General features: G+C 40.9%; 1 protein-coding gene across 1 annotated transcript; it reads left to right on the top strand.

The window, feature by feature from the left end:
- The first annotated feature begins 286 nt into the window (after nt 1-286).
- LOC118300993 (oligophrenin-1) lies at nt 287-18,921 on the top strand. The gene is made up of 24 exons (XM_035625992.2): nt 287-949; nt 2,474-2,569; nt 3,089-3,150; nt 4,059-4,130; nt 5,488-5,589; nt 5,686-5,796; nt 5,992-6,096; nt 6,186-6,315; nt 6,408-6,508; nt 6,618-6,709; nt 7,792-7,870; nt 9,801-9,834; nt 10,012-10,074; nt 10,702-10,776; nt 11,672-11,756; nt 12,215-12,273; nt 13,668-13,773; nt 13,925-14,084; nt 14,252-14,399; nt 15,220-15,510; nt 16,164-16,311; nt 16,579-16,629; nt 17,515-17,563; nt 17,725-18,921. The coding sequence occupies exons 1-24, from the start codon at nt 796-798 to the stop codon at nt 17,734-17,736; spliced, it is 2,385 nt and encodes a 794-aa protein (XP_035481885.2). The 5' UTR covers nt 287-795; the 3' UTR covers nt 17,737-18,921.
- Nucleotides 18,922-19,312: the final 391 nt, after the last annotated feature.

The following is a 19,312-nucleotide window of genomic DNA, read 5'->3' as shown; positions in this document are numbered from 1 at the left end:
TGACTGACCGACTTTTTCAGGGTCACTTTTTAAAAAATGTTTTTGACATACATCTTAATAAAATTTCGTGCAGCAGATTCCGATGTAGAGTCACGCCGGTCGTCACTACTGTTTGTTTTGGTCCACTTATTAGAGCACAGTTCGAAGAATGAAGATTTCCGACAGGTCATGAAAGCAGTGCGGTTAACACGGGTCCCTGCGCTGCGGCCCCTTTAAGAACCTCCTGGGTGTGGGAAAGGGGGAAGCTTCCATTTGAGTCCACAGCCAGTTGGTTGCGTTCAATTTCGCTTTGTGTTACGCTTTGTGCAAAGATGTTCTGGCTTTTAAGATGTGTATAATAATTATTTCAGAAAAGTATATATTTTACATCACATGTTCAGCGGTTTAATGACTTTTCAAACAAACAATTCATTTCAAACCGAGGTAAAGGGGTTGAATGGGGTTTTGTGAAAGTGTGAAACCTTTCGGAATGGGACGCGTCCGAGGGGATTCTTGGTCGCGCTTCTAATTACGACACCGCAACAAGGAAAAGTGGAAAAGAGGACCTGGCTCCGGCCACATTCGAGTTCAAGCAGCGCGACAGAGGAGTGAGAAGAGAGAAGCGAGTCCCACACGGGACTTCTGCGCCCAGCCGCCGCCGCCGCAGGCTCCCACGGACACCGCGGTTGCTGCTCCTCCGACCGGATGACAGTGTGAAGTGCGCCGCGATGAGCAGAGGAGCGTGAGAGGCTGCGTCGGCTCCACTCAAACAAGCCCCGGTGACTCTATTGTCTGAAAGCGCCACTCGTCCAGAAGATGGGGCACCCTCCCCTGGAGTTCAGCGACTGCTATCTGGACAGCCCCGACTTCAGAGAGACGCTCAAGTGCTACGAGCTGGAGCTGGAGCGGACCGGCAAGTCTCTCAAGGAGCTGATCAAAGATGGCAACAGTGTCATCACGGCCATCAGGGGTAAGAGCGGCTCTCTCGTCTCGTCTGACTTCACTCTCTGACACGAGTGGCAGCTGGTCTGGATCGTTGAGTGCATGTCGCAGTGGGCAGCATCAGTGGGCCCTTTGTGAGGGGCCCCCACGGGACCAGGGTGGGAGGGGAGGGGCTAGGGCCTCGACCCTGGGACGGGACAGGGTCGTGGATCTGGTGCAGATGTGCAGTGGGACAACAGCTGTTTCCTCTCGCGGTACCTGTAGCCCTCCACCTGATTGGTTCCCCCACCTCTCCTCCCCGCTGTGTGGTGTTGTGTGTTGACATCTGCCTGCTGCTGGCTGAGGTGTGGTGGGAAACCAGTCCCACTGACAGTATGGACCGCAGCCCCCTGGCTGCATGCAAGCGCCTGCAAATGGATGAGGACAGTTTGGGTCAGTGTGGCAGTGGCACCCAATGAGGAGGAACACAGTTTGTTTTGTGTGACCGGGGCCAATACGCTGTCCTCTCCTGCAGGCCCCGGCAACCAGCGAAGAGCTTTTCACCCCGCAAACACTAAAGTGTCAGTGTACTGTAGTGGTGAAGGTCCCAAAAGGGTCACGAGTGCGTATTGTAGATAGAGATATTCATGAAAGCCACATTTAAAAAAAAAAATCTCAGTCCATGAAGATCAGGACCCTGTGCTCATTTAATTTAGATTAAAAAGGGAAGCATATTCAAAGAAAAAATCCAAAATAAAGTTAAAATCTGTTGATGGTAAAAAAAACCCTGAAATGAGTGAAAAAAAGTTGCTGGGCAAAAAGATTTAAGGAGAGATTTAACATATGAGACTAGATTCTCCTCAGGCCGAACGCTCTGCAGGACAGTAGTCAACGGATAGAGTCTGTTTTATTTTGAATAATAGAAGCCAGACATAGCAGGGATGATATATTATATCGGCCTCACACTGGCTGCTGCTGCTGTGCCGCTCAGTCCTGCCAAGGATGTCGTCCAGACTTCAGACTTTCCTACCAGAGATTCAAAAAGAAAAAAGAAAAATGCACAGTTATAATAATCCACGGACTTGCACTTGCACTGAGCTGGCAGTAAAGTAGAGCTGCAACAGTTAATCGATTGATCGAATAGTAATCGACTGCTAAACTAATTGGCAACTATTTTTCATAATTGATTAATCGGTTCATGTAATTTTTCTGAGAAGAAAAGTCAAAATTCTATGATTTCAGCTTCTTAAATGTGAACATTTTCTGGTTTCTTTGCTCCTCTGTGACAGTGAACTGAATATCTTTGGTGTGTGGACAAAACAAAATAACATCTTGGGGTTTGGGAAACACGATCCACATTTTTCACCATTTTATGACATTTTATGAACCAATTAATCCAGAAAATAATCAACAGTTTAATCGTAAATGAAAATAAGCTGAAGTTGCAGCCCTAATGTGAAGAAAGATAACGTTTTGTACATTGTGGTTCAATGTATTTGTGACCGAGGCGTTTGGAGCTGCGTTCAGTTGTTTTAAAAATATTAATTCATATTAAATCTTTTTAATATTATAGGCTATTCTGTGGCATTGCAGAAGTTTTCTCAGACCCTCAGCATGTTCCAGTTCGACTTCATCGGTGACTCCCTGACCGATGATGAGATTAACATTGGTAAGTTCATTCAGACACGCTGATAAACGACACATACTTTGTATTTTCTCACTATTAAAACTGACTTTCAGACTTGTGGAGAACATTTCAAGCCATTTTTCTGTAGTTTTTCCCCCTCGGTAATGATGCTCTCAGAGCTGAGTCGCCAGAAATACTTTGGAATTTGTTATTAAAAAGGGGTTTTCATCAGAATCAGCTCATAGAGACTTTCACTACTTGACCTCAGTTGAGACGGACATTTTTGGCAGCTGAGTGGCAATTCCTCACAACTTGAATGTGAGGAATCGGGAAACAAAATGATTTGGAAAAACTCAAACGACTGCTTCAGAGCACAATGACAAATGTGTATCAACAATAGCAGGAAATATAATCATCACTAACTCACTCAAGTCTGCATTAATGCTGGAGCTTTTCTTAAATTGCTCCGAATACGTTTCCTGCGTCAGACACTTGAGTTAAGAAAGTGCAAAGTCTTTGTTCCGGTCGTCCTCAGCATCTTCATTGTTTTCTCACCCTCAGCCGAGTCATTCCATGAGTTCGCTGGTCTCCTGCAGGAAGTGGAGCACGACAGGATGATGCTGGTGGGTTATCAATTTCCTCCATGCTGCCTCTGCATCCTATGTGAACCATCATGAGACGAACAGACCCACATTAACGTCTCCTCCACTACGGATTAGACCACTTGGAAGGACAAGCGACCCCTTTATTTGTACAGTAGACATTCCATTTGTGTTACCAAAATCTATTATCACAAAACGCATCCATGAACCTAGATTAGACATAACAATGTATAAACTTCCCTCTTGGTTTCCTTGGTCCTTTTCGTTCACGGTTCCACTTTTCTCTTCGTGTTTTCAAACCGTTTGGTGTCACATCTGCTACTGTTATTTCGCACACCTTATTATACCGTAAATGATTAATTCTATAATATGCTTGTGTTGTAATAGCAGTATTTTCATATTTATGTCATCATCACTCTTTTTTTCAAGCTACTTGAACTTGAGCTACAATGTCATCAACTAAATCTGTCATGGAATGACATTAGCAGCAGCACTAGCAACCCATTCAACTGGTTATTCTGGATGCACATCTAATTTCATAAGTGGAGGTCAAATGCTAAATGGTTCTTCTGGAAGCGATTATGAAAAATACATTACAATATATTTTACCTGCCCAAATTTCAACATGTTTGTTGCCCCACATATAACACACTTCATCTGCAAACACAGTGTTAGAGAGTTCTGAGTGCTCTACACATGGCAGTTAAAGTTTGTCTGTGTGTGCGCGCATGTACTTTCTCTTCTACCTTTGTGAGGACCAGTTTGACTATTAGACCTTACAGGAGTGGGGACATTTCCGCTGCTCATCACAACTTCACAGGGCTGTTTGACGCTTTTAGGGTTAGGATGGGGATTTGCTTTGCATGTGTGTTTTTTGCAGTTTGACTCTCCGCACCGCAGTGACAGCCACCCTGTGTTTACCTGTCCAGGTTCAGAACGCCTCCGATCTTCTCATCAAGCCACTGGAGAAGTTCAGAAAAGAGCAAATAGGAGTCACAAAAGTGAGTGAAATGTGGCTCATTAACGTGAATAAAAGAGGGGTGGGTTCAGAGTTTGATCTGTATCTCTCTAATTCCTGAGCTACTTGCACAGACTGAACAGGATGTTTGAGGCTACTTCCCCATTTCTATTTATGAATATTTGTTCCACCTGGTTAACAACAATATAACATGCAAGTGGATCGTCTTCCTCTTTCACGGGACCTGTAGAGTCAGTTTTCTAGCTCGGAGCAGCTCATGTCACTTCCCTAAAGTGCAATTTGACATTCTGCCGTCTTTCTGACCAGGCTGCGGTTTCCCCCCTCAGTGCAGTAAGATGTCCTCAATGTCATGGAAAATGTATTCATATCTTCAAAAGAGCTCTAATGTAAAACTACATGTAATGCAAAATTATCTTTTGATTGTTCAAGGAGCGGATAGTAAGGAAACAAGCTCCAGTTTAATTACAAGTTTCCGTCAATCTTTATTTTGGATTTAGAATAATGTACCGGTGATGAAAATCAAGACATTCAACAGAAAAAAGGGAACAATGGTGGAAAGAGTTCAGAAAAAAAAATAATAGAGCCAGACAAGTAGTGCCCAACATCTTTAGTCTGTTGGGAACCAACACAGGTTCATTTAGGGTCTCGTTGTTTTTTTTGTATCTTAACTTGGTAAAGTTTGCGTTTGCAACAAGACCAATTCAAGTGTAAAAAGCTGAAGGATTCAGGCATTTATCAATAACTTAAAGCGTTTGCTTTTACTATTCAAGTAGACACCGATAAATAGTGTAACAGTGAGCTGTTTTATTATCTATGTAGAACATTTATCCCAAAACCACTTCAACTGTTTATCCAGTATTTTTATTTCTATTTTATTTCTATTATTTTTAACTGTTTAGAAGGCTCTGTTCAGTTATTGTGTTCATGTTCCATGTTTTCACTGAGCTGATTCGACAAGTGGATCTATATTGTTACAACAAATCACAAATCATCTTTCTTCTTAATTTAGAAACGGTGACTCCATTACATAGTTTGTCCACTTGAGAGCGCTGAAAAGTTTCATTTTTTCAACTGCTGCATTTCTTGTGAAGCACATAGCTTGGTCTCAATTGTTTCAATTAATTTATGCAATCCTGATTAAAAAAAATATTTTATATGAAATAAAAAAGGAGGGGGAAATATTGGTCGATATTATCAGACATTGTAAACTCTAATGTGTGACTATAAAAGTTCCTAAGAGGAGCTCATGATTAGAGGATGGGACACTTATGATTATTCATGCTTGATATGTTTTTCAGTCGATGATATGTTAATAGTGTTCTTGTTGTTATCGTATGAAAATCTCTCCAATCGTCATAATTAACACATCTGTCCTGCAGGAGAAGAAAAAGAAATTTGAAAAAGAGAGTGAGAAATATTACTCCCAGTTGGACAAACACCTGAATCTCTCTGCCAAGAAGAAAGAGAGTCAACTTCAAGAGGTACAGCCATTGATTTTTAGCATCAATCAGATAGTGAAATGTTAAACTGAGAGCCACTGTTTGAAGTTTCCTTTTTTAAAAATGTTCCCCCCACAGGCTGATGAAGTCTTGGACAAAGAGCGGGTGAACTTCTACGAATCGTCAGTGGAGTACGTTTACCAGATCCATCAGGTGCAGGACAGGAAGAAGTTTGATGTGGTGGAGCCTGTGAGTGTCGCCCGTGGTCTCCTCTGCAACACACGTAACAAGCGATCGGGGAAACATACAGCACACTTTGTAAACACATGCTAGGAAAAACAGAACGGAATCCCACTCTGCATTCATCCTTTCTTCTCTAGAATAATTCATATTCTCCTGACTGCTCTTGACTGCGGTTCTTAAATATGCTCTTTGGTTGGACAGGTGCTGGCGTTTCTCCACAGCGTTTTGACGCTCAACAACCTGACAGTGGAGATGACTCGTGATTTCATGCCCTACAAGCAGGAACTGCAGCTCAGCCTGCAGAACGTGAGTGTTGTTGTCACTGGCAACAAATGATTTTTTTAACCGGACATCTGTTAATATTCCTAACTGCTGTCTGTTTTTTTCCCCTGCAGACGAGAAACCACTACGAGAGCACTAGTGAGGAGATGGAGGAGCTGATGAAACGAATGAAACAGCCTTCCCAGATCAGTAAAATGCACAATTTGCTGCCGATGGAGGGTTATCTGTACTGTCAGGAGAAGTGTGAGTTTACATGATTAACAACAAAGAAGCTTGTTAGCGTCTGACAAGACCCTTCCTTTTTTTAAATTTTGTTTTTTTATTTCTCCTAACAGGGGCTTTGGGTATGACATGGGTCAAATATTATTGCAAGTATCATAAGGAGGGAAGACTGATGGTCATGGTACCTTGTGAACAGAAGCCAACAACCAAACAGGTGCTTACCAAAAAGAAATGCTACATATTGTATTCATATCCTCAGATGTTGTCCCTACTGTCGTCATCTCCATCACTGCACACTGACCACTTTCTCCCTCTCCCTGCAGGGCCCCACGCAGCTCACGCTGAAATCCTGCTTCCGCCGGAAGACGGAGTCCATAGACAAGCGCTTTTGCTTTGACGTGGAAACTAACGAGAGGTTAGCGCAAACAAATCTTGAGAGAGCGTGTGAGATGAGGCAACGTGGCAGCCCTGTGGGATAAACAGGTTCAGGCGGGCGAGGTGAACAGGTGGTTTACAAGGACAGAGTGTGAGGGCTAAATGGACTGTAGCCCAAACAATCCCTAAGCAACGGAGGCGCATGCTGCAAACAGATGGCAAACTACGTGACTTTCAGGCAAAGCAACGGCTCATATTTATTTAAGCGGACCATTCAGTACTAAATGCATTTTAATAAACACTCTCTTGTGTCTGCGGAGAGTTGTGTGTCAGCAGGATGTTTTAAAAGGTTTAAAAGCCACTTGAATTATGCATCAAGCGCATGCAAAGTGTCTGAATGTTGAGCGACCAATTTTGGGCAACAGTGTGAACCGAACAACAACATTACGACTGGACAGCTGTTTGATAAACTCAAGGTGGCTGCGCTGTCTGGTGCCGGAGACAATGTTATCGATGTTTAAAGGCGAGCGTGCGTCCGCCCACATGTCATGTCCCTGAAATGGTCCCGGTGCATTGCACGTACCTGACCCTGACCTTTAACCTCAGAAGACGTGACAGAATTGTTATTATTCTAACTGTACGTGTCCCCGGGCATTTGTTCACCCAACACTATGGATATCACAGTTATCTCTTTGAATGTTCCTTTACAAGAGTTTTTGGAGGTTTTGATCATTGCAGTTGGCAGAAACGGCTTTAAACCCGCACAGTTGTTTCAGTTAACAATTCATCCACTCGCCTACAAGCTGTAAAATTTGGCTTCTGGTTTTTGTTGCTTCTCTCGAAGACAGATTGCATCAGTGGATTTTCATCATCTCTCCGTGATTGTCTTATTTATCTCCAGCTCCTACTTCCGTCGCTGCCACGCAGGGGTTGATCAGTTACTTTGTCTCGTAGTGTTCTTGTTATTTTGTCCACCCCGATCTGATTGCAAAATGTGGGTGTGATGCTCAGGCTTAAAACGGCTAACATTCACAGTGGTTAGAAGCTGTAGCGGTGCATCCTGTGACTGAATAATTTTCATTGCAACCTCTGCCTCTGTAATGGCGTTTTTTGTTTCCATAGAAACATGCCAGTTACTTTCCAGGCTCTTTCAGAGGGGGACAGGAAGATGTGGATGGAGGCCATGGATGGAAAAGAGCCTGTGAGTTAATTATCTTCTCATTTGTTGTTATATTGCGATCTTTTTTTTGGGACCGTGGCGTTGCTGTCAAAATACCGAAAGCGAAGTGGCAACTGGGCTCACAAATAAATCTCCCAACTTGAGTATATCCAAACTTTGTTTCTTTTTTAATAAAAATCACCCTCGATTTTAAACATCTGTAAATCTGTAATCACAACAAATGTTTTTGTTAGAAGCTACAATTATCAAAATGCATGTCAGTTGCAGCTTCCTAATTGGATTGCGCCTAATTAAATGTGTTATATCTTCCCAAAACAAATCAATTACACCCTGAAGAAAAACTAACTGGAAGAAATGAGAGAGAAAAAAACTTGATTTAACTAGAGCGTATTTACTTATTTGTCTATAAAATCCGTCGAGGAGAACAGGTGACAGCTCACATCTGACATCATAAGCACTGCAGAATTTAGGCTTTATGATGGTTTTGAGTCTAAAGTCTTGAGTTAATAAAGACCTCAATTTTTCATTTTGTTGCAGCTATAAACACATATATATGTTGTGTCTTCAGCTGTGCTCAGATCTCTTTCATATCAGACAGTTCAACGGTGGATGTCGTGTGAGTTGTGGACCAAACTCATAAATGGTCGCTGTCGGAGGATGTGAAAATGACAGAGCGCACACTTTTTTTGTGCCACTTCCTCAATGACTTCTGTATATGATGAAAATTTCTCAATACACTTTACGCCCAAATATTTTCAAACCAAGATCTGCAACTCTGCAGGTCTTTGACCTTTCAGTGCGGACGAGGATCAACTCTGCGTGGTTTTAGGTTCATTGTAGGCAATGTCCCTATTGTCATACACATTTACAGAAGACAATAGAGCTGGGCTCATCAAATTCTGATCACAGTCATTTTTCACTACTCTGACATTTTATTACAAAAGAACTGACGTGCAGCGCTAGTTGACACACCTTGGCCATAGCTTTAGAGGTTTTGTGCCCGTGCAAATATCCCCAGGAGCTCTGGAAGCAAAACCATCCTGAGCTCAGGCAGCCAGCTGATCCATTACAGTCTACAAGTCTGTTTGAGCAAATGTGTCACATCTCCAGAGCAATAAAGGGCTGACATGCTTTAGCCCATGTGCCAAGACAACAAATGTAATTATGCACTTTCACATCATTTATTTTTCCAGTAAAAGGCTTTTTAACAATTTGGCATTAAAGTGAAGGGCAGAGAGCAAAACGCTCACAAATGCCTCTCCGAACCCTGGTTTCAATTCAGTGCATAAAATATCTGTTTTTCAGTCAGTTGTTCCTTTATTACCAAGCTTCTTTTTTTGCATCCATAGATAAAAAAATTAAGTCCTGCAGCTGTTATTTTAAAAACATGTGCCATGTGAAAATATCAAAAGAGTTTGTTTGTGAGGGACGAAATAATTTCCTCCCCAAAAAAGGTGAGGATGAACTCTTATATACAGGCTTTTTCCGCCTTTAATTTGACCGGCCGGCTAGGGGAGAGAGAGGGAGGAAGGCATGCAGGAAATCGTCACAGGTCGGATTCGAACCTCTGCGTCGAGGCATAAACCTCAAAGTAAATGTGTGCCTGCTCTATCCACTGAGCCACCCCGGCCACTAAAATATGATTTTTAAGGAAAAGGTTTTATATAAAATCTATCTGATGATTATTCCTGTTGGCACTTTCCATTTGTCAGATATTTTTCATCTGTCGGCACTTTTTTTTTTGTCTCTGTTTGCAGTATTATTATTTCTATGTAATTTACATACACACATAAACTGGAAAAACGGATGCAAATGTTCCCCTCAACTATTTTGGATTCATTTTACAACAGTTTTATGTTCTCGTATCATCATCAAGATTTTTCTGTCATTTTCAAGAAAGCTGCATTTCTAGTCCTCACTTTCCTTTTCACATTTTTTTTTATCATTTCAGATCTATCACTCCCCAATTCACAAGCAGGCTGAAAGTAAGTCGGTCAATCGTTCCTCTCAGTCTGAAGATGTTGGTGTAGACACAACAATCTCTGATGTCGTACTTTTGTTTACATCTGATGTCACTGAAAGAAGAATGACGAAGCACTGTCACAAATCTCCTGTTTGCTGTTAAATCTGTTCATTTTCTTTTGTCTGTGTTTATGTCACAGTGGAGCTGAACGAAACTGGATTCAAGTTTGTGCGAAAGTGCATCAACTATATTGAATCAAAAGGTAACAGGTCCTTTTTAGAGACTTTGCCTACATGCCCTTAAGGGGGCGTAGTTGAGTCAAATGTTCTTCATATCGATGTCACTCCTGCAGTGTGCGTCTCTGGAAAAAAATGTCCTTCTTTGCAATTGTTGTCATTTGAAATGGTAGTCTATCTCGGATGGGGCTGATTTTCAATCACGGCGTCTTTATCCCTTGTCACTCTGTGAATGTCCTTTTAGGTCTGTGTGTCAGATATTTTTTTTTTTTTAAGAATGATTTTTCCCCGTGTTTCATGCACGCTCTCTGTACATGATGCAACCCTGTCTCGAAGGCAAATGTTGCCTTATCATTTTACAGTCACAATCTGTTTTTTTTCCACCAGCGGGATTCATCTTCCAAGAATGGAATTAAGCGCTCAAGCCATGAGGGTGTAATTTGACACACGATCCAAGCATGGAGCATTGTTCGCTCTCAAACTAAATAGTCAAATGAAGCGTTCATAATCAGGAAAGAACATCTGTATCTTAATTCAGACTCACGCAGACTGAAAAGAAGCATGTGGTACATTTCCACTGCTCTGTATTTGTCCAGATTACACTCCCTTTTTTTTTTCTTCCTCCCCCTAACCTCCCTCTCTCCTCTTTCCAGGAGTGACACAAGAAGGAGTATACAGAACAGTTGGCAGCAACATCCAAGTGCAGAAGCTTTTAAATGCCTTCTTTGGTAAGGAAATAAGCCTGTGAACATGTCAGCAGTCCATTCACGTCGTTTTCCTCAATTGGCTCATCTACCTGACTCTACAGCACAACGGGTTTGGCGGCTTTTTGGGAGACTTGTGTGTAAAAGTGACGGGGGGGAGTACGAGCAGGCTACTCACTCGCAGCGCTCCGGCACTGCAGGGTTCTGCTTTTAAAGTTATACACAATATTTTTATAGTAAGAATGCATGAAATGACCCCTGATGAAAAAGGGGTTATTAGCAGTGACTGACCCACAGAGAATACTGGCCCAAACGCTGCTGGGCTATCAATCTCTAAAGCTCATCGTTTTTTGATTTTCCAGAGCATCATTTTGCATAATTTTGACCTCAGGCTGTGGTTTGTAGAGAGAGAGAGAGAGAGAGAAGAGTTTGTGCACTTTTTGCAACAAACAGCAGAAAAAGTTAGCTATTAGTTGGCAAACATAGTGGAGCATATAGTAGCTAAAGAAACAGATTTTTCCAGATTGGACTTTGACATTAATCGCTTGAAGAGTAACATAACACAGAATAAAAATGAGCTATAAAAATAGGGAACTTTGACATGTCAACTTTAACCGTGATAACATGTCGGTATGTTTACAGCTGGTTTCTATTGCTCCCAAGTGGCAAAATAAATGAAGAGAAACACAGACACAAAGAACAACACCAGAAACCTGAAACTTCATTACATTTTTTTAGTTAAACTTCAATTAAAGACTTCTTGGCCCCGTGCTGCTTATCTGTTATCATATTTGTAGTCAGATACCTACGGATTTCCCTGATAAATCGATCACCAGCGGTTTTCACTGTTTACATGAGATTGGATATGAACAGCATTGAATATTTTCTGCTTGTTTATTTCTGATTTGCTTTTTCGTAGACCCCACGAACCCGGGAGACGTGGACCTCCACAGCAGCGACTGGGACATTAAAACTATCACAAGTGCATTGAAGTTTTACCTCAGGTGTGTATGTGTGTCTGCATAGACACACGTGAGCAGCAGAGATATAATAAATATATATAATGCACTATATTGTTCTAAATGTACAGCTGTTCTTTTAAAAACTGCTGCTGAATGTCTGTTCTGTATCTTTAAAATACAATTAAATTGAATAATGATGTATAACAATCAAATTTAAACAATAATTGAATGCATTTTAAAAGTCTGACTCGCTTGAAATTGCAGAGTTCATCGTTACAGAGTTCCAATATTTTAATGTATTTTACAGTAACAAAAACCCAGATGCACAAAACAAACAATTTGCCATAATTAGAATAACAAATGCAGCCCTGACAGAGGTTGTGTTCCCTGAGCGCTGCCTAGTGTAACTGTGTAACTGTAGTGAGTGCAGATTATCGTTTTGGTCCCGTTTCTGTCATATTGCACTGCGTTTACAGTTGTCCTTCTTTATTTCTCTCCAGGAGTCTGTCTGAACCTCTGATGACCTACAGTCTACACAGGGACCTCATGTGTGCCGCAAGTAAGACATGTTTTGGAAATGATCCAGTGCTGAAATTGTGGGAGGTTGTGTCCTTGTGTCTGTCTCCTCTTTAAATTCGCCTCTCGGATCTTCTGTAGATCTACCGCTGAAATATGTCACCTAGCTTAAAAAGGTGAAAAGTTGTTCCACGGCATCCCCTTGAAAACATGTCACAGACATGACGAAGGTCAGAACTTTTCTTCACCTGTTAGAAAACAAGAGAGGAAAACGTCTCCTCTGATCTGTGTGAATTGTTCACACCATATGTTATTCTTATTCTACCAACACATTTCAGCCTTTTTGTATTCAACTTTTTCATAACTTTCAACTTTTTTTGCCGTCGATCTAGTAATCACACATCAATCACCAATCCAGTTTAGTTTCAGAAATTACCTTTTCTAGTTGTTTTAGATCAGATAGTATGGTCAGTTCTGAACATGCCATACATCTGGGTTTACCTTTACAACAGGAATTGTGCATTCACCTGCTCCACGGAAGGTCCCATTTCCAGAGTTGTAAGGACGTTGGTCCGACTTCATTGTGTTCGTGTTCTTTGAAGTTTGATATGTCGAAAGAACAAGGAAGCTGTAAACAAAATGTATTGTATTTATGTGTTTTAGAGGGATTTTAAACAACACATTGACTCCTATTTCCAATATTTGCATAATAATGAAGAGCAAAGAAAGTATGATAAGTTGTGACAGGCAAATAAATAGATAACTATGTGGACAGCAACTAGCCATTACAATTCAATACCACATTGCAAAGTAAGCGTCGCATGAAGGATATGCTATATGTTCATTTGCACCATTAATTTAAAGTTTTTTAGCATCAACCAAACGCTCTCTTTCCGTCGCCATGTTTCTGTGTATGATGTAAACAACTCGTGTTTCAAAATTTTTGCTGACATTCCGACCTGAGGTGGTGTTCACGTGAAATTTTCTCAGTCGGTAACATGTTGGTAACACGATCATTCCGACACCACGAGAAAAGCACTGCCTTGAAAAGACTTGGATTCGAGTCATTAGTACTGTACACCAGTACTGTGCAGAATGCAGGTTCATGCAGCAGTACATTATATCTCTGTGTTCACTATAGGAAATCTAAGATCTTTGTTTGTTTTTGTCTGTCACACCACATCGCTGTAAAACAGGGAGGACAATGAGTTTAAAAGCATCAGGCTCATTTTACAGGTCGTCCTTTAAAACAACCTGTGAAGTTCGGTTTTATGTGGAGACTTTGTTTTATTAGTCTCATGCAAAACGCTGTGGATGGCTGCGTCCTCCTCCATGTTCATCAATATTTTTGCATAATTTCTTAACATACATTTAACTTAACGTGTGATTATTCAAGGTTTGTCCATCTGTCAACTTTGTGTTTTCTTTCTTACGCAGAGTCAGACAATCTGGACTTTCGACTCAGCGAAATCCATTCCCTCGCCCACAAACTACCGGAGAAGAATCGGGAGATGCTGGAGATGCTCATCAAACACTTGGTCAAGTGAGTGCCGACGGGTCTCTGTGGTCGTTTACTGTTTCGACTGCTCCCAGGCGTCCGTGTGCTCGTTCCGACGAGAGCCGAGTTAATGTGTCACCGCCTGTGCCAGTGGGTTTGGTTACTTTTTACCCAACCCGGCTTTATTTGTTGACAGTGTGTGCAGCCACAGCGATGAAAACCGCATGACTCCTTCAAACATGGCCGTCATCTTTGGACCAACGCTGTTGAGAGCAAAGGAGGAGACCGTGGCGGCCATGTTGGATATCAAGTTCCAAAACATTGTTGTGGAAATCTTGATTGAGGACTACAAAAAGGTACCATTTCAGAGGGGAAAGCATTTTGTCCTAAAAGAAAAAAAATTATTTGTGGCATTTAAATATATATTTTTTAATTTCACTTATTTAACAAAGTTGTGGGCTACATGTGTCTGACATACTAGCTACTGAACCCATGTGTTACTGTAATAACTGTGTGATTACAGATCTTCAGTAATATGCCAGAGGACAGCACCGCCCCACCTGTCCCTCCTCCGCGGATCACCCCGAGAAAGCGGCAGCCCATCACAATCTCCAAGCGTCCACCTCGTGTTTATCCAACGCTTAGTCACGACAACTTCCAGAACACAGAGAGTAATTATTAGCCTCTCTCGGGCCTGATTGTCATCGTCATCCTCATCATTATCTCATCCTTAATGTGCTGAGCGTACAGTAGGTTACTGTTAATAGGGATTATTCTACAGCTTTGGAAAGATTTGTACCACAACACACCTGTTGGGTCGTTTTCAGAAGTATAGAAAATGTGTGTCTGTCCATAAAATACTGCAAATTATTAATACATATTTCCTTAACAGGGAATTATTAATTCGCCTGTCAAATCAAAATCTATTCATTTTTTAGTTCAGTTTTTGTTTTTGTGCTTTATCGTTGATTGTTTTTAGAAAATTCATCATGTGCTTTTCAAAATTTCAAGTACAAATAAACTTATCTACTCTACATTATTTTAAATCTCCAATCAGTCATTCATTTAAATGCCTCGGACTAAATCATGTAATTTTCCTTCTGTTTGAACCCCTCTTTAAGTGGGTGTGACTCCATCATCTCTTACACTGGGGCAGAGAAATGTGGAGCACCTGCAACTTGTCCTCCCTGCGTTATGTGATATTTAACTGTTCTTAACTTGGTATAGCCAAATAACCGGCCCTGTATGAATAATCCAAAGCTTGGTGTGTGTGTGTGTCTCTGTTGAAATTATTTAACCAAAATTGTCTTAAATTGTGATGTGCCTGGCCAGTAGTTGTTTTACCAGATCACAACAATTTTCTTGCACATTGATAAGCAAATTTCACTGACAAGTTTCTGTATCTGTTATTTGTGTCAATGTCCAGCTCCAGCTCTTGACTCCACTATTCGAAAACCTCGCATTAACTTTCATGTGGCTTCTTTGAAACAGATGGCCAGGAAGCCAGCTCCACCGTTGACGTCTCGGCGAGCCCCGTTCCCCTGCAGCGGACGAAGCCTGTGAGCTGTATTCCACAGGTTCCAAGAGAACCTCCCCCGAGACTGGCGCTGATGCCCAGACCGTCAAACCGTCAGGAAAGACACGAGGACTCCGAGGCCGGGAAGGTAGACGACACCAGGCAAAGGCCAGATTCCTCTTCAGCGGCAAATGGGGAATCGGGAGTCTATGTGAGCCGAGTACCATCCTTCCAGGGCAGAAGACCGCCTCCGAAGGGCACGTCAGGTGTGTATGTGGCTGAAAATGTCATTCTCACTCGCTTATCTGCGAGTGAGTTTAAATATGTCCAGAAAAACTAAGAAATCTTGAAGCTTTACATGATTAAAAAAAGCTAAGACAACTTGATTATTGCTCTTTGTTGTCATAGTCTTGGTTATAGGATTGTCCCAATTGTGTTGCTCTCAATGAGGTGCTAGAACATGTTCCAGCTGCTGCATCTTTGCTCTACAAATTTGCCTTTTAATTTGTTCTGCAAATTTTTTTTTTGTCCTCAAAAAAAATAAAGGCGTTTTAGCCTAATTTCCTTTCACCCTAAACCTTGTTACTAGGAAGGTGGTCGGTCATCTACGGAAAATTAAAACGAGGAACAGTGTTGCACCAGTTGTATGAGCTTTACTCTCGTCACTTTTCCTATTTCCAGCAGCAGCAGAACAATTTCAGATGATTTCAGAAAAAGACTGTGGTAAACGCACTCAGCTTGACCTGATCAGAAGCAAACAGCATACTACCTGCTTTAAGTTTATGAAATCCTTTCACAACTCCTAACCCCCCGCAGCCTCAGAAGTTGAATTGAGTTTATTACACCCGAAAATACATATTCCTTTGCACCGTTTCATGAAGCTGGTTCAGTGTTGTTGTTTTTTTTGTTCGTTTCTCAGGAGATTCTGATGGTCTGACCAGAACAAGGTCCACAGAGAAACCATCCATCTGTAGACCCCCAGTCAGGCCTCCGGAGCCCCCCTCCAGATACCCTGTGCCACAAAAGCCTCAAAGTGTAGCCTGCAGTGAGGGCACGCCCACATCCTAGTAAGAGCTCTTCTCAGATACAAAAGCCTGTTGCCACTTGTGTTTAGATACTTTTAGTTATGGAAATGCAAAAGGGGTCAAGAGGCCCAGTGAGTTGTTGGAGCTGTTGTTTTAATTAAAACAAATTAATTCTCCCGTAGAGAAGAAGTATCAGACAAGTGTAACATCGAAGATTTGCTGGACAAATAATACAAAATGATTGTTGAATCCCCAAAATCATATTTTTATCTACAATACTAACACGTCAGTTTCCCCTTTTTTCTGCAGCGTTGCCTCCAAAACAAAGTTTTTCGAGAATGCCTCCAAGCAAGTGGGGAGGTTTGTAAAAGCCATTTTTTCTTTGTCTTTGCTCCAGTTTGTCATTAAGCCTACAGACAGATGTATCAGACACGTGAGTAGACTAGTTGGTACGGTATTGAGATGTGTGTGTGTGCGCGTGCGTGCGTGCGTGCGTGCATGCGTGTGTGTGCGTGCGTGCGTGTGCGTGCGTGTGTGTGCGTGTGTGCGTGTGTGCGTGTGTGTGTGTGTGTGTGTGTGTGAGAGACTGGTTGTACATTAGGCCTCTCCCATTTTGGCTCATGTCAAGGTCCTGCTGATGATGTAATAAATGCCCCTGTCAGATGAAGGCAGCATTACTGTAAATCAGGAGTGGGAGGATTTTGTGGGAGTTTAATCAAAGAAAGTTCATCATCATCTTTCGTTATTGTAATATCTCCTGTCCCAGTAACATCCAGTTTACATCAATGTGTCCAAAAGGAAGAGGGTGTGACATCTGCTGATGTATAAAGCTCATGTTTTGGTGGAGAAGCAACGTTTTTGGCTTTAGTGTTTGTTGTCCCACAGCAGAAAAGCGGGACCTTCAGTTTTTTTTACACTGTACAGTATAAACATTCTGTTAATATAGTCTTAGTTAGGTTGTGCAGTATAACAGACCAGCCAACATGTAACGTGGAATAGTATTTTTACGTCAAAATCACCAGGCATTTGTCTCTCAAATATGATACAGTACAGTCCGCCACCGACTGTGACCGAGATTTTTTTAAACCCATCTGACAGTATGAGATGCAATTAATTTGCACAATTGCTGTTATCACACAGTGAGTCATTAAGATGGATCATAGAGCGTCTGGTGTTTAAGCTGAAATTATGCTGTAAACCATTAATAGATTTGCAATTGTGTCTTTGTTTTCTCCTCTAATTTAGTCCACCTGCCTCTCCGTCAACATCAGCAGGGACAAGTGTAAAAAAAGAGGTGAGATATGCTTTCATTTTTCAATTGTCCAGGTTTCTTTTTTTAATGCTCTTCAGTGTGTCTCCGTGTATTGTTGTAATAAACTGGTACATTATTGTACATTTATGCATTTAAAAAAAATGTCCCATTTGAGACGGATTGTCTTTGTCTTATTTCCTCAGAATTTAAGTTAAGCAGATTTGGACCACGTCATGTGACCCCTTCATGTGCCGCTCGGTGTGCGCTAAGCCGGGGAGAGTCGACACCAATGAACTTGGTCGATTTGGATCTTCACTCTCAATAGAACTGAATTCAAACGACGAGAGTCATGTCGTAAGGCAACACAGCAGCAAACTGAACTTTGAATGCCCTTGTATAGCAACTGGCTCAGTCTTTGAAAGTTTGGAAGTTTTTTTTATTTTTTTATTCCACACCACTCAACACCATAACCAGATAATATTACAATATTTAATCATTTTACAGTGTTACATTTTTTAATGACACAATTTTTTATTTGTGGGAACTAACTATTGTAACTGGTTATGACTCGTCTACAATCTTAACACACTTGTTTTCAACCGTCTTAAATTCTTGTCCCAATAATTAACTAAAACTGGCTTTCAGTTTAATCATTATTAATCTGAAATTGTGACACATAGGTCTGAATATTAACCAATTGAATTTGTGGCCATGTAAAGCAATTGAGTCAAAAAACTGCTAAAGATTGTATTTCAGTATTTAAACAAGCGAGCATGTTCAAAATTAAATAGGGGACATTTTTAATGTCAAGGAAGGGAACTGGATAAAGTTGATGAGTGAGTGAGTGGATAAATTCATATTAAGCTACTTCTGACAATTGAGTATTTATGTCACTGAAACCTATTTTAGTTGGTCCATGAAAAAACCTTTTAATATTAATTATCTCAGTTGAGATATATTATAAAGTAACTTGTCACTCAAAAGTCACATGTTAAAAGGCATTACAAAAGTATTTGCTATAAAACGTCAGTCTGTTTTACAGTCAGTGTAGTTTGAATTTACACTGAATATAATAGTTAATAGGGAATTTGAAAGAACAGATCCATTAGTTCAGATTCCCTCACCTCTGACCTCTTGTTGGCAGGTCAGGTATGTACAAGAGAGTCATTGTAGATTTGTAAACTCAAAAATTCGGATAGTCAGAGTTACCCTAACTTGTTTACAAATTAATTTGTTGGGATTTTAAAGCACGTCAAAACTGATTGTTACAGTGTGTGAAGATAACACTCCATTTTTTATTTTCATTGTTCTTAAAATGTTAATGTTTGTTTTACACAGAACCCAACTTGAAAATTCTTGTTGCTGTCTGGTTTTCAAAAACGAATAAATTTTCAAAACTATGCTGTGCATCATACTTGTTTGAAATTAGTCCTATGACTTGTTTTACATTTGCACTGAATTCTTTAAAAGATAATTTGCTCCATAATGTGGCGTTAACAGCTCTGTAATATAACTTCCTCACATCCATGAGTGACACTTCACTTTTCAAGGTGTAAAGATGCTAAAGTTTTTAGTTTGGATTAGATACTGTCACATTTGGGCCATTATAGCCATTATATTTTGTACAAAATACAAACGGAGCAGGCAGAGTTGAGACATGTAAGACATTTATGCAGAAGGTTTCTTAAAACTTCTTAAATTTTAGAAACATTTAATAAAAGCCATTAAATGAATCAGGGCCTTGACTTGGTTTCGTTAAACAGTAGCCAGCACTGCTGTGACAAAGACTTG

The sequence above is a fragment of the Scophthalmus maximus genome, chromosome 2 (assembly GCF_022379125.1).
Source record: "Scophthalmus maximus strain ysfricsl-2021 chromosome 2, ASM2237912v1, whole genome shotgun sequence".
In the NCBI taxonomy this organism is placed as follows: Eukaryota; Metazoa; Chordata; class Actinopteri; order Pleuronectiformes; family Scophthalmidae; genus Scophthalmus; species Scophthalmus maximus.
This window is presented reverse-complemented; position numbering and strand designations above follow the sequence as displayed.